Consider the following 16,200-nt stretch of genomic DNA (forward strand, 5'->3'; position numbering starts at 1 on the left):
GGATGTGAAGAGCGGCACAGAGGATTCTTTGTTGAGGCTGTGTCCTCAGTCACCTTCAGAATGAATCAGCTTCTCAAATCTAATAATGCAGCTCCGCACCTTTCCTGTGGTGACAGAGGTCGAGATAAGATCTGGAGAAAAATGCCGGTTTCTTTGACTTTGTTTGGTGAATCACATTTCAGCTTGATCAGGGAGAAAATTGATTAATCTGTTCATTCAAGTACAAAACCAAATCAATTATCTGGCACAAATGTTAGAATAAAGCACGGTTGTGGTTTAGAATATTTTTTGGTCCAGGGCTATTTTTCAAAAACTGCTTGCCCTTTAGAGTTTGCTGCTATTCTTGGACACACGATAATAAAGTGAAAGTCTCGGGGTTTTATTCTGTCTGTACAGTTTGAGCTGTTTGCACATGTTCCTATTTTCTGATTTTCTGAAGTTTGATGACAGATTCCAAAAAGCTGTGGAAAAAAAAAAACTTCTCGGAACATTATTGCAGTCGATTAAAGGGAAAGACATGTTTAACTATCACACATGGGTGTAATTGTCCACATATATTTTTGGCAAAACAGTACATATGAGAAGAAAACAAGGTTCTTTAATGTATTCCTAGATTTATTTATCTATTCATTCGAACTAGGTATTAAAAGTCTGCGAGTCCACATGAATGTTTCCATTAACCGTGTTCTGCTCCTCATGCGTCAAGCTCAGGCTCCTTAATAGACTTCAATTGACACATGTCGTCTGCATTTAAACCTAAAACGTAAACAAATTGTGAAAAGCACAGCTAATATGATATTGGTTTCTCCGACTGCAAATGGAACGTTATTATGGCGTCGTGTTTGTGGAGCGGCCAGACGCACTCCGGCTTGTTGGCATTGTCGTGTTCTCACCTCCGAGCTTTCGTCAGACTCTGTTTGCTTTGCATATGCGACACTCGAGAAAGAAACTGCCCTCTTTGTAAAGGGAAGCGTGAGACACACTTTCCAAAACATATAATTCTACCGTCGCCTGATTCTGCCCACCATGGCATCACCGCTGTACCTGGCAGCTTGAAATACAGCAGCCTGGAGCCACCGCTGTAATGCTTTTAAATCTCACGACTGTGTTCCTGGACGTTCTTTCCTCTCCAAGAGGTTCCACATGTCTGTCTCTCTGTTAAACTTTGTGATTTGGTCTGAATCTTACACAGCTTTATGTACGATAAGTGAGTTCTGGGCTTGGACTAAAAACTTTCCTCAGCCTTAGTCAGACATTATAACATAGAAAAAGTTTGATTTCCTAACAAACCTGTCATTTCTCAGAATATTTGTCTGCAAGGCTTAACAAAGAGCTTCGAGAGAAATTCTGCACATGTCAGCGTTGATATGTTACGTCAGTTTTTCCATTCGAGCATCATTTCCAGCGAATGCAATATCCAGAACCAGTAAGACAGGATCTTTGAACTGGTAAAGACGCCGGCAATCAAACCTATGTGATCCTGCTAATGAAAGAGAAAAACATTTAGATCCTCGTGGCACGGTTCTGCACCCTGAGCCTTAATCTGAGCCTTTAATAGTTATAGTCCATTAAAGGTTTTCAGTCCATGTGGGCCCCACTTGTTTCCAACGATTCAGGATATCCACACGTAGACACCAGATATCCTGGTTCCTCTATAATTCCAATGTGAACATGGAACAAAACCAACACATGTGGACAATTACATTATTAAACAAAATTAGCCGGTCCCTCTCCCCCCTTTACTCACGCTGGTGACTTTGCGGTAGATCTGGGCGGCGTTTTGGCACTCGGAGTACGGGTACTCAGAGGTGGCCATCTCCAGGATGCACATTCCGAAGGCGTACACGTCCACAGCCTCGTCGTACTTCTCCTCGTACATTTCTGGGGCCATGAACTCTGGTGTTCCTGTCAGGGCAGAGGTGAAATGCTGTTAATATAAAAAATAAAAAAATTTTAATACTGAGTGAAGCAGCTTTAAAACATGGTTTCTACATTGGGATCGGTGGTAAAAGCAAAAAAAAAAAAAAAGACTAGATCATGAATCCTAAACATATATTAATATATATTTTTCGATAATGTGTTCATGTGCATTATTTCAAATACATTTCGAGCAAACAACCAAAAGGCAAAATAAAGAAAAGAACTGCTACAAGCCTGGACGTTTATCTGGATGAACGTGTTTCTTCTAACTTCAGCGTTTCAAATGTGAGAAAATGAATTCTTGTTTTTACCTGAAGAAACTAAATTCTATATGATTTCCATGAAAACCAAACCAGGTGAATTGAATTCAGTCAAAAGAATCAAGTATCAACACGTCGTCGTGACACCAACATTTACAGGCACTCCCTGTGTGTATTTGATGGGAAGGGCAAGTTCCCACTGAAATCAAAAAACAATCGTGTGATTTTAAACAGAGTCGTTTGTGGGAAAGAAGAAAATATACCAGCAGGAGAAACTGGAAGCAAAAAAATGATTAAACAAAGACCTAATTTTATTAGAAAACCTCAATATCTTCAGATTGGTGGCATGTTGCATGCTTTGGCTCAGCTCCAGTGGATAACTGTAAACAGCTGGACTTGAACCTAACCTTGTTCTAGACAGCGTTTCTTTCAGATATCAGTGGAGAGAGATGTTTGTGTAAATTATTTGAGCAGGGTAAACACACGCAGACAAACTCACCAATGACACTTTTAGCAAAAGAGGCACTTTTGAGGGTGGCCAGCCCCAGGTCTCCTATCTTGACGGAGCCGATGGGGCCGGTGATGAAGATGTTGTCGCACTTGAGGTCCCGGTGGATGATGGGAGGAGCACGCGTGTGCAGAAAGTGGAGCCCTTTGAGAATCTGTCGACTCCAGCGCTGCAGCAGCTTCAGCTTCATCTCCTTGAACCTTTTCAAGTACCTAAAACAAAGGAGGACGAGACTAAACACCCAAATCTGCCCACAGCAAGAAGAGGAAGCTTTTTTTTGGTGCCTGACAATAATTCATCTCTTATTTTGACAGCCCAGAGGAAGTTTTAAAATCAGTTCGTTTCCTGAATCCTTCCCCAGAACAGTGTCCAGAACTTCTGTCTGGTCCTTATTCATGACTTTAAAAGCGAAAGATGATGTCCACCGTGTGAGAAAAACTAATAACCATAAAAATGTCTTTTTTTTTTAAGGACTGCTGTTTAAAGGATTCGCAGACTCACGTTTTGAGCGTCCCTGACGTCATGAGTTCCGTCACCAGGATGATGCACTTGTGGCCCTTCACCGTCGACTTCCAGGAGTCGTGGAAGCGGACGATATTCGGGTGCTGCAGCCCCTTCAGCATCTCCACTTCCTCGCTGAAGCGTTGCCGCTCTGCCTTGGTCAGCTTGCGGGTCTGCAGAGGAAAAAAAAATACATTTACATGAACATGACTGTTTTATATTACATTTTTAGCATATCTAAAGAATGACTTCCACAAGTGTGAAAAACCTATCAAGCTTCTTTTATACATGATACGTGATTTCTGCACGAGCAAACATCGTAACCTGGAGAACAGAGCACATGTAAACACGGCCACTGTGTAGGTATAAAAAAAAAACATTCCACACAAATACACAAGACCAATTTGATAAAGCTGTTCCTTTAGCTAATGAGCTCACTGCAGGACTGGAAACCACAGGTCCGTCCATCTGGGTGACCCCTCGGTTACATAATCACATTCACTTTCCAATGAGGGGAGGTCTGACTTTACAGATGGAAGGAGGAGGTTCCCCCAAATCCATGTTAAACTGAACACTGCAATCATGCTGCAGGAACAAAGACATTTTTGTGCTTCCTCTAGGATGAATGGACCAATTTTACTGCTGCTGGAGTAACTCAGTCTGCGGTGGGTGGTTGGTAGGAAAACTCCAGGGAGACTCGGGATCATGAATCCTGCATTGAGGCAGAATTCTGGGAAAAATGCTCTGCATATGTTTATGCTTACAATCAACGTGACCGCTACGCTTTCTCCTTCCTCTCCGCCTTTTTCCCCAGTGAGTGAAGAAGTGCTGCTTGAAGCAGGAGGATCCAGAGAAGTCACACAATGAAAGGCCCCATTTTACCTGCATCAGTCTCCATCGATTCAAACAGCCCACGAGCTCTTAAGCAAGGCACAGAGGTGACTTCTGACTGAGTGGTTTGCTTTTAGGTCGATAGCGATCAGTTTATGATGTGAACACAGGCTGCAGCGTATTCCTCATGTGCACAACCGCAACCGAAGAGTCATGATTCCTGCATGAGTGTAATAGATCATACAGATGAACATGCATCCTCTGAGCAAGTTACTCCTGATTTAATCTAATTCTTGCTACATATATTCAATTGTGCTTCCTAATCCATAACATAAGTAGATGCTGCAGGTTTTAAGGTCGCCGCATCGCTGTTCTGAAATTTAAGGAAACGCATCTAATACGACACAGATCAGGGTGAGTGTGTGCATTATACGAGTGCACCAGGGTGAGTGAGTCAGTGAGTTTATGGGTTGATGGACATCTGGTTATTATCTAAGTGTGATAACATCAGACCCCCGTGTAGTGAGCTACGTCTCCCGCGGTTAGTCGTGATGGTGACTGTTGCCGCACAGAGTAGTGAAGGACACATTAGCTGTGGCACGCAGCTGAGCCTCTTTCAGAAACCCGCCACTTCCAAAACCACAGGATTCACTACGGCTTGGCGTGCTGCATGGCACGTTTGCAAAATGCATGAAAGATTGGGGCGTTCTTGGAAGCAGCAAAAATCCTGCTGTGGCCACTCTGAACAACATTATTCATGAAATGCAAACTGCTGAACAAACTGGAGCGAGTATTTCATGTGACTCATCGAAACCTGTCCCCGACTCAAAAACTGAGGAGCCGTTCGTTTGAAATGTAAAAGAAGTGTTCAGAGTAATGGAACAGAGACGACAAGAGCACAAAAGAGTGCGAGCTGTGTTAACGCTGCAGTGGCGTCATCTGATCGCATTGGTGCCGGTGCTGGCTAATTTCAGGGTAACATAACAAAGCCTCCTCCCAGTAAACACTCACAGTTCAGCCTTGACTAAAAGCAGAAATGAAAACCAGCCAAACAGCGTTGCTCAATTTCGACTGAGACTTTTCACACATTATAACAACCACCAAATAATGAGAGGGCCATCTAATGACCACGACGGGTTTACTCTCAACTAGACTTAATGACATGTGTCTATATTCAGAGCTCCTCTGATATTTCCTGTAAAGGGAATCATCTGTTGACAGCTGAGTATCTATCTAACTTTTCCCCAGGATATTTGACTGCATCTCTCTGCCCCCACCTGTCTCTTGCCCCTGCCCCCCTTGAGGCCAAAACGAGGCCAAAAGCATTGCGTAACACCGGAGAAGGCCGTGCGGGGGGGAGCCACAAAAACAAACCATCTCTGTTTTGAAAAGACAAGTGGGTATATCCACAAACAGAACAGATTCAGAGGTGTGTTAAATGAGCCGCGGCTAAAAGTCGGATCTTTCTGCAAGACGATTTATTCTTAGCCGCTGGGAGGTGTGTGTGTGTGTGTGTGTGTGTGTGTGTGTGTGTGTGTGTGTTGAGTTGGGGGTCTGCAACAGCCAGTGGTGGAAATACGTGGCTCGGTGCCAAATAAGCGGAGTTACATAAGCAGTGTCGATGAGGAGCCACTGGCATTAAGACGTCCCTGTCAACGCCCCTATTATGACAACCAGGACATGGACACGACATGTCAGCCAACATTTACACCAAACCAGCTGGTGTAACTCTGCGGCTTAATACGGGAACGAGAAGCTTGTGCTGCACTGATGTTGCACTCAGAGAGATAGAGTCAGTCGGTCCGGGCAGCGAGTGGTAGAGCTGCAGTATCAGTAGGAATCCACACAGAGGAAAGTAGGGCAAGTGAAAAAATGGATTCAGTGATACAAGTTATTGGCTGCAGGGATGTGTGTTAAGGGTTAGAAGCAGCATTTCATATTAATGTCTTGAACACGTGGACATATATGTAAGGAATTATGTTCAGTGCAGTGCAGAAAAAGATGAGTCTCATTGATGAAGGATAGACTTTAGCTGGTGTTATCCTCTATGTCTCTTAACGTAAGAACAAATACTCTACATAGTTTTCATGAAGTTCAGAGTCAAGCCCATGACAAATATTGACTCCTTTTGAAAGAGTCAGTATTTCAAACATGTAGTTTTAAGAAACGTCCATGTCTGTCCTAACTCATATTGTCTACTACGTGTAAATGTCACGAAGGAATTTAATGAAGAATAGAAATTGTATCATAATCAGAGTATGAATTCTTGAGTTATGGACAAAAACATGTGTTTTGAGGTCACGGTGATATGAACCTTTCACTTCTAATCCGTTCATTCAGAAATTCAAAAACTACCGTTTGTGTACATGGTAATAACAGAGTCTCCCATTCCTGTGTTTTCAATCATTTTCAGTAAAAAAACAAATGTTATCAGTTGCAGCTGTTAAAAGTAGGCAAACACTGAGGGGGACAAGTCAGAACATTTCGTGTGACTCCAGAGATGTTCCAAGTCAGCGACCATTCCTCTCAATCTGCGCTGGCGTCTGTTTGAATTCTTTTCAGGACTAAAAGGGCGACAGGTAAACCTTCGCTGCTCCTCCTGTCATGAACTCGTTGAAAGTGCTGCTGGCCGTTCATAACTCCTGCGCTTCAGATGCTGACTGTCAAGAGTCCTGCTGACAAAGACCAGAGTTCACGGAGAGAATGCAGGACAGGACCTGCACAGCGTCAGCAGCATTACCAAACCACTGTCCATCACAGGCGGTGACGACTGACTCGCCGAGCTCCAGGATTGAGGTCAAAGGTAACGCAGGGGGAGAAAGTTCTGACTTCACCCCTCTGAGACTGACATACCTGCCTCCACTGACATAAACACACACGTAGGCACTCACACTGGTGCAGTGTTGCATTTGGATGTTTGCAGGTGAGAACTGTGAGGACAGTGTGCTCCTTCCAAGGAAAGCCCGACGTGTTCTGTAAATGGAGCGGGCAGAGGGAGGTTAGCCATTAATCTCAAAAGGATTGAGGACTCAAACCAACCTCTGACTGCTGCTCTCACTCTGACAACCTGACCTAACTTGTGGCGCCCGGCTAATTACCTGCACAAGTAAGAGAGACCTAGATGTAGGATTACACCATCTCTGATAGGGAGGGGTCAAGCACGTCTTTGTCCATTTAGTCTGGAGACGTTTTCTCGATATGAATAGATTTCATAGTCCAACCAAAACTGGATTAGAGGCAGATTCTACTTATATGACAGATATATTGGGCAACGTTTTTTCTTTACTACAAATGGATGATGTAAACAATCCATCTTAAAACAGATGCAAACCTGAAATCTTCCTCATAATTCCTGATAAACAGTTTTATTTCCAACATGCCTTCTTTGTTTCAATATTTTCTATAACTCCACCAAGAATGATTTGTTTTTGTCTGCATTAGTGTGTTTGTTTAACGGAACTGCAAGAAACTATTGTGGAGGGGGTGAAGCGTGATCCAACGAAGAGCCCATGATTTAGATTTTATTTCTTAAACATTACAAGCATTTTGCAATATTTTCCCAGAGAAAAATTCATGGATCTTGATTTAAAATAATAAGAAATAAGTAATTTGGTGCACATCATTTATTTAAGTGTAGTTTCATGAAGGGACTGCTGGGCCTTGACCGAGTTATGCACTCTAATTGAATGTTTATTTCTGGGTCCTCAAATGTTTTAATCCTGTTCCAACCACGTAAACCACTTTGTAAAGTGTGTTTTGGAAAGTGCCCTATGAATAAAGTTATTATTATAAGTTCTGTGCACAAGTGCGAGCCTGTGTCGTCTGAACTGTACCGAGCTGTTTCAAAAAGCATTGCTCCACCTTGTTTGCGAGCTGGGAGATCTTATATCTTCACTTGTGTTTACTTTGTTATACTTAACATCTTTTAACTGTCTGCTGTTTGCTTTTAGTCCCTCACTGAAACCTCATCTTCTATAAACTGCTCTGCACTTAATAGCACAGTCACTTAAGACTTCCCTTCATATCCTCTTTCCTTTCAAACTGAGCTTCAGATTGTGCAATTACAGTCAGCGGTGACTTTTCCTTTGCTGCTGCCAGATCTACCTCATCTCCTCTCGTCTATAAGCACCATTACATTGTCTCTTGTTGAGGAGCTTGTGATTATGACAAAGACAAAGAATCCTACAGTTGCTGGTAGGTGTGGATAAAATGCTTTAATTGAAAGACGCAATGGTTGAAAGGTCAGCAGAGTTAATGTTAATATGTAAGATGGTTGGGGACTCACCCGGGCTGATCATAAATTGTGAATAATACATAAACAAAGAACCCTTTGTGGCTGGAACACTCAGCCCCGATGGTGTTTAAGCAACAATCTGACGAACCGCTCTGACCTGCGGCACCTGCGACCTCTAGTTAAACACAGGCGAGAGGACATTCCTGTCCTGCTCTGGTCAAATAACCCTGCGAGGGGAAGCAGGCTTGCCAAGTGCTGGAGGGGAGAGGGCATATTAGCTGTTCTCTCCCAGTGTAATGGCATCTGGAGAGAGGAGCGTGAATGGAACAAACACTTTGTCCTCTTCGGCAAACCGAGAAAACCACGGCCGGATCACAAGACGCCTGGAGGACACAGCCCGGAAGGGTTTTGTCTTGAATAATACAGTGTCAACATGACGACTGTGAGAAACAATGGAAAACACATGTTACAGCCTCGTTATGGTCGTACAACGTGTAACTGGATTATGCAACTGTTCACTCATGGGATGACAAGCTCTCTACGATGACCAGTGAGCCGGTGTAAACAAGGTGATGCTAGTTAACAAATATCAACCTTAGCACAGTTCACTATAGCAGCCTTGTTTACACCCAGCCCGCTGCTTAAAGGAGCAGCTGTGTGAGGATTCAATAAACAAGTGATGTGTCACATGAGATTCGTGCACTTCCACGAATAAGCAACATATATTTAGCCGCTCTTCATCCTGAACACCGAGGGATATTATTGAAAAGGGTGCGTTAGGAAATAACAGCCTGTCAAAATAACAGTCCTTGTGGAATCCTCTTCGTGATCACAAATATTCGCTGTATTTTATTGTTTCATGTATTTATTGTTAATGTTGAATTATGTCATTGACCTCCAGACAACTTGCCATCCTGGGGGTTCTAACAGACACCAGCTAATGCTACAAAAAGGCCGTAAATCATTTCTGTGATTTGAACACAAAGCGTAAAAAGGCTCTCAACACGATTACATCTATTATCTATTTTCATTGGCAGATTTGTGCAGCTCAAATTTAATCTCATCATTAAAGTAAGTGAAACCATCAAGTTCCTACAGTTTGATTCCAAGAAAGGTCTCACCCTGATTCCTTCAAAGCGACAATTATCAGGCCACCGTTAACAGACCACATGCCTCAACAAGATGTTCTACTACACATATCTGACAGCTTTTCAAAGTATGTCCCCCCGGGGCGGATTCCTCAGGTATTTCGGTGCCAGTAACTGCTGGAAAGAGGTGAGTCCCAACAGTGTTCACAGAAGTTTGTTTTTACAGTTCATTCAAGTTGACTTTCATGTGACACATGTGGGCTTCACCTGTAGAACGCAAACACTGGATGGTTGCTAGGTAAATACACAGATTTCAAAAATCCTCTACAGGCCCGGTCCCGTAAGATTATTCTTAAAAGCACAATGGAGGAAATGTAAAGATAAACTATAGTCGATTTTAATGCAGACGACATATTGGTGACGTTTAATAAAAGATGTAAGTAAGTAATTGAGCTAATAAACCTTTTTTTACTTTTCTTGATGAAGAAAAAGAAAGTGTCAGGTCGGGGTAAACATCACTAAACACCTGGCAATCTAAATATTCGTCAATGATTCATCATTAATGAATGAAGCAATTAAAAACACACCTTGAATGATGCCTCGCAAGCAAGTGGCACTAAAAAAAGACTTCCCCTGCCTGATCAATCATTCTGTGGAGGACAACATCCCTATGCAACAATCTCCACACATCTGTTTCTCCAGGCAGGACAACATGCTAAGCTTTGACCTTAAGAGTGTTAGAGCAAAGCCTTTTGAAATTGTCATGACCTCAGGCTCAGCAGCAGCCAGGAGGGAGAGGAGCTGCTTTCATCTCAATGCACCGCTGCCTTTTTTATATTACGTTAAGTGAAGTTTAAGCTTATAAAAACCCTCAAATATATCTGGAAATGCCAAATATCTGGAAAGAATTTCTACATTGTTTTATTCGCTTCAGAATCAAATAAAGATTTGTGGGTTTTTTTATGTTTTTGTAATAATCTGACAAACTGAAGCGCTTAACTGAGACGTTTCAAAACGTGAACCATGTGTCTGTATGTTTGTTATCTAGTATATTTGTACTCCACTTTAACGCTGGCTGCTGTGCAGGGCAGCAGCATAGTGTTACACCTACAAACAAGGATGTGCTATCAAGTGCCACTGGCAAACAGGACCGGATATAGTTTACCGGGTGACGGCATGCAAGGGGTGCCCGTGTCACAGGGAGGCAACAACATGAAAGATTTATGAATGCTCGACCCGGCTCGACTCTGCGAGGAGTCAAAACGGTTTTCAGAGCGTGAATGTGAGCACCTCAGAAACCCACGCAGCTTCAAGACAAATGTGAACTAAGAAAGCACAGTTCACGTCCGAGGAGAACATAAATGACGTCACCTGAAAACACATCAGAGTGTTTGTCGATGGGAACTGCGAGGTGACAGACCCCTAACAGGTCGAGTCACTGCTGTACACCTATGGCCGATTCATCCCAGGACTCAGAGCACATTTACACTCCTCACGCCTCCGTCCTGCACGCTCCGACACACATGGTCGGTTCAGAAATGACCAGAGGTTACCCCGAGGAGCAGTCTTTTCCCTTACCAACTATGGCCTCAGAGCCCTAACAGCTATTAAAACTTGAGGTCTTTGGTTTGTTTAGGAAGCAGGACTCAGGCCTCTGCTGCAGGGTGACCACATGTTTTTCCCCCCAAAGGAACGACTGTGCAGTCACACACTGTCAATACAAAAATAATTATTTCACGCCCCACTAGAAGAATAATGCATAAACATCCAGGAAACAAACACACATTCAAAGAGAAGATAAGAGCACAATGACAAAACAAATGCAAATATTGCTGCATAAATACAAAAGACGAATGTGCGTTGACGTCACTTTCACAGAATCTCAGAGGATAAAGCTTTTAACTAGAAACAAGCTTTCCACTGACCTCTATCTCAGAAAAACATCGAGCAGCAGAGTTAGTGATTGTGTAAAATATGGGTCAGTAGAGTACCATAACTGGGAGCTAGAACCTTTAACGAACCTGGACTACACACTCAAACGTCTCACATAAAGACTGACTATGCAGAAGGAGTCTAATAAAAGCAGTGAGTCAGCAGAAACAGGCTTTACCAGGAGTACACAGCTGGAAATAAAAGCATAATAGCTCAGCCATTTCATCTGGAGGATGAAAAACCAGTTTCCCAGTTTGTGTCCTGCAGAGTTAAGTGCAGCACTGACACTGGTGAGATGCAACAAAGTACATTTACTTCAGTAAGTACATCGTTCATGTATCTATACTTTATATTCACTTTTACTCCACTGCTGATCAACGCATTTTCCAAATACTTTTATTATTCTGATGGGGAGCTGATGATATACTTACATATTTCATGTTGTGAATTGAAAGAATATTGTGGATGTTTGTTAAGGTCTTAAATATAAACCAAACAGAAAGTCTGATTACTGTGTTTGAATGAAGCCTGACTAACACTGGCTTATCTGACCTATCGTGTTTAACTTTCCGTAAATCAAAAACCACCTACTCAAGCTATTGTATTATTACTTCAACTTGAGCAAGTTTATTTTACTTTAGTAAAACTACATGTGGTACTTATCTTTGACGGACTTAAACAGATTTAAAACATTTAAATCCCCTCTTTCTTTTCTTTACCATTTCTTTTCAGGACCCTCTTATCCCCTAAAGGTCACAGCCTGCAGCCTCCCCCGGCACAGATTAGGTGAAAGGGAGGGGACGGTCAACAACCTATCACACAGCCAAGACATACAGGAAAACACACCTACAAGCACTTCCATTTCCAGTAACATACAAACACACGCAACAGCCCCGGGGCCCCTGAACACAGAGCCACCACGCTGCCCCGGCTTGTACCTTCATTATCCACCCTGGAACAACACTCATGTACTATCACCAGCGGCCAATGCGACACTGTTATCTAGTCACAGCGCTGAGTGAAAACTGTACGATACAGACAAGCTGTATCTTGCGGCAGCAATCGCAGAATAAATGCACATTTAGTACAGTACGAGTTTCATAGGTGACGCAGTGTGGCCTTCCTTAAGGACTGTGCAGCGCTACTTAAAAAAACAAAACAAAACAAACAGCCCTCGCGTCAAAGTGACGCGTTGCCGTGTGTGTAAACGCCGACTATCGTTGCGGGCCTCCTTCACTTTCTCCTCGGAGAACATTGGCTTGCTCTGATAAGATGCATCTCGCTTCAGCATGGGCCCTACGAGGAAAGACAGGGCTGACGTTGGCTACAGTGGAACTGATAGGAAGCTTGTGTTGTGTCACTGAACACTAGCCACAGTCAGATAAAGGTTACACAGCCAGGACTGTATGAGGCCAAGGCTAGAGAGAGAGAGAGGGAGAGGGAGAGGGAGAGAGAGGGGGAGGGGCCTAATTGATAAGGCTTTTTGGGGCTACACTGATAACGGGGGAATAAAAACATTTCCTGAGATAAATGTATAAATAACTTGGTCGATATTTATATTCTAAAAAGTGCCAATGATTCCCAGCATGTCGTCATCGAACCCAAGGCTTGATGTTTTACAGTTTGAAACCAAAACTTTATTATAAATTCAAAAGAAAACACTAATGCAGCCAAATATAAATCCACTATTTTTATGTAAAATGTAATGCGTGTTTATTCAGTAAAATTAAAAGTTTTCATATTGGCAAACATGCAGACACCAATGCATCTCTGAGAGTCTTGATATCGGACGATTTGCCTTTTGCTGGTGAAAACCTGAGATATAAGATGGGGTCTGGAGAAAAGCCTTACATCTGATTGTAAAATGAACAGGGAGCCAAAGAGGAGTGTTTAGGACGGAGGTGATGGGCTCACAATTTTTAGCACGAGTCAACATCCTTGCATGTGTATTTTGGACGTTCTCTGGGCAAGTTAATGAAGATATACTGTCGGTAACAATGATTAATAATAGCCCACACTGGGCAGCATCACCAGGGGACAGACTGTATGTGTGTCAGGATTAAAATGAACTCAATTTAAAAATAAAGTTTGTGACTTCAACAAAAACCACGACCACACACGGAGTACGCCACCTTTGGTTTGTCTTCATCAGCAGAAAACTGTCTCTGCTTGTATTTATGCATCAAAAGAGACGGCTAATTGGTCGTGGGTCAGTTTTTTTTTTTTATGCACTCAACCAGTCTTGCATTAAGCGAGGCCCTCATAAACTGATACTGCTGAATACAGGTAGCTGCGGTGAGGCTGTTTACACTGAGCACGATTACAGAGCGTGTGCAGGTTTAAGGTTAAAAATGAAACATGTGTCTCCTGAAGAAAATCAACCAGTGCCCTTTATAGGGAACAGGTCTGTTCAGTGACTGCAGCGCGTCATACTTCTTGCACTTTAGTGAACTCAGCAATGAGTGACATTCACCAGCAGAGTGGCAGCGGGTTGTAAACTCTCTGTCTCCGCGTGATGAATGGGAGTGGGAGGGAACAATTGCAATAGCTCATCCATTTTTTATTACCACTGCATTTCTTTCCAGGCTCTGTCGAGGTTGCCTGTATTACACCGAGTTACCTGTGGACCTTTGGGGGGAGGGGTTACAAGCTGCCACCTTTTTTTGTACCAGGCCGATTAAAACTATGTTCAACTTTTTAGAAACTGCAGTAACACATGTAGTAAACGGGATAATTGACTTTCTGCTCCTCAAAGTGTGTAAGGGCAACACTTTTTTAAATGACCACATGGATGTCGGAAGCTCGGTCCCGTAAATAAAACGCACTCGACGAGTCTCATCTGCCAGTACTGACCTTTCACCATGTTTTTATAGCATGACATAAATAATGAAAACCAACATACATCAGTGTGATGAGAACAACCTCAAATAAGAGAAACAAGATCTTGATTTGATCAGCGGACATACTGTATATGCTGGTGCTGGAATATCTGTTCTAGATTTTGGCTGATAACACAAAATATCAGTCTGTCTTTATCATCTTCTAACAGTAGAGAATATATACACACATACAAAACCTCAAGGAAAAGGCTCTTATATATAAATCTTGTTTCCTTATAGTGTGATAGACTTATGTCAGAGCTAATACAAACTTCCGGTTGATTGTTTTATTACATTTCTGATGTATTATAGTCTTGAAATAAACATGTGTTTGTTTATGAGCAGTGAGTCTGGTGGTTAATTGTCCTCGGTTGATCTGCGGTGTTGCATGTCACGGAGGAATCTAAATGCATTGTTTATTTTTTCTGCTAGAACACAAAGTTCCCCTGAACAACGCCCAGACAGACCTGTCTCAGTGCAACCACAGCCACGACACATCTCTCAGTGGGAATCATGACTAATTCAAAGGATGATCTGCCAAAGTGGGAATCAGATGTTGTCTGAACTTCCTTTTCGTTATTAAGAGCTGAACTTCACTTCCTGCTGATTACAGCTCGGGCCTCCTAATACATAATTAAAAGAGCTTAAGGCATTTCTACTTGACTTGCAATGACGCACCTTCGGCTGCTGCTCCATCAACATTACGGGAGTGATGGTGTTTAGCCACCAACAGCCAGCTTTTGTGTTCGTTTAAGCGATCGGGGGCACATGCAGAGGACTGGTGGCGATTCTGGTTAAGAAACACCTCTGTTGGCTGAGTCCGTCTCTTTGAGGTTAACGTGCCACAACAGTAACCATATCAACAAAGGCCACCTTTAAGCTTATTAGGAGCGATTAAGGAGCTTAACTGGGCTCATGTCTCAAGCGACGAGATGAAACAGCATGCTCGTTCTCCAGCGTGCCCCCCCCCCCTGCTCACGGAGCTGCAGCATAATCTTAGTGTGTGTTTCGTACCACAAAAGCAGAGGCTTACTTTAAAAGTCAAAACCACAAACAACGAGGAACTCCTGCCTGCGTTTGACCCGAGGGTGTGAGACAGCAAAGACTTGTGTTGTTACAGTGCAGGTGAAGGGACATCTGTGTCTATCAGAGGCCCAGGACTGACTTGTGTGTCTATCTCCTCTTAACAGACACCTGTTGTGTGAACTGACAGGTGGGACCTTGAGGCAGCCGTCCCCACCTGCTGCTGCTGGAGCTTGAGCCTCGAGGGTAGGTTCACTTCACCCTGAATAATCCCTGACTGTCGGTGCTCCGGTGCTTCCTGCAGAGCTCACATGCGAAAACAAAGACTACCTCTGTGCATCTTCCATCGAGCGAAGGGAGAAGGTGCTTTCATGTGCAGCCGAATCTTAAAACAGCTTCCATTATCTTGAAGATACAGCTGATGAGAAAAAAAGATATTGTTGCCAGTAGGTTTGTAGTTCAGTGTCAGTGGCGCAGGGTTTCATTTGAGGTTATCACACACGCACGTCACACACAACCGGCAAATGTTAACGGTGGACTTAAAGCTTAAATCTTTAAATCCTCCACTGTGTTATCAAACCGTGTCAGCAAGAGGAGGGGCAGCTGCTACCCAGGCTGTTTGGTGACTAAATGCCAAACACTGGGATGTAAAAAAAAAAAAAGTTCTGACCCCTCCGCAACTTTACAGCAGAGTTCATCAGTAGTGGGTCTGTTTCACCTCTCATGTTCACATGTAACATATAAGCACAAGCGCCCTGCAAACGCCCTGAGTGTTCTCACCGCTTCCATATCACAAAAATGGAAACATTGCAAAGTGCGTACGGCTCTATCATCACACACAAGAGGGTGGACCATCACAGCTGCCTCCAGTCTCCAGCACGTGAGACACTCAAAAGAGATGGGCCTCTGTGTCACCGGTTGATAATGAAAACAGAGATTAGAGGGGATCATGGCAGGAGGAGTGGTTCGGTTGGAGCCGACTGCTGACAGGATGACCTGGGATACCGGGCACAGGCCTGGCACA

General features: G+C 43.2%; 1 protein-coding gene across 2 annotated transcripts in view; it reads right to left on the reverse strand.

The window, feature by feature from the left end:
* Positions 1 to 16,200, reverse strand: part of wnk4a (WNK lysine deficient protein kinase 4a) — a 35,658-nt gene that overhangs the window by 17,377 nt on the left and 2,081 nt on the right. For both annotated transcript variants that reach the window (XM_069517150.1, XM_069517148.1), the window contains exons 3-5: positions 3,190 to 3,362; positions 2,680 to 2,900; positions 1,748 to 1,905 (exon numbers count right to left, since the gene is read on the reverse strand). In XM_069517150.1, coding sequence (XP_069373251.1) covers positions 1,748 to 1,905; positions 2,680 to 2,900; positions 3,190 to 3,362 — 552 coding nt within the window. The remainder of the gene's footprint in view (positions 1 to 1,747; positions 1,906 to 2,679; positions 2,901 to 3,189; positions 3,363 to 16,200) is intronic.

Source organism: Paralichthys olivaceus, chromosome 21, assembly GCF_024713975.1.
Source record: "Paralichthys olivaceus isolate ysfri-2021 chromosome 21, ASM2471397v2, whole genome shotgun sequence".
Lineage (NCBI taxonomy): Eukaryota > Metazoa > Chordata > Actinopteri > Pleuronectiformes > Paralichthyidae > Paralichthys > Paralichthys olivaceus.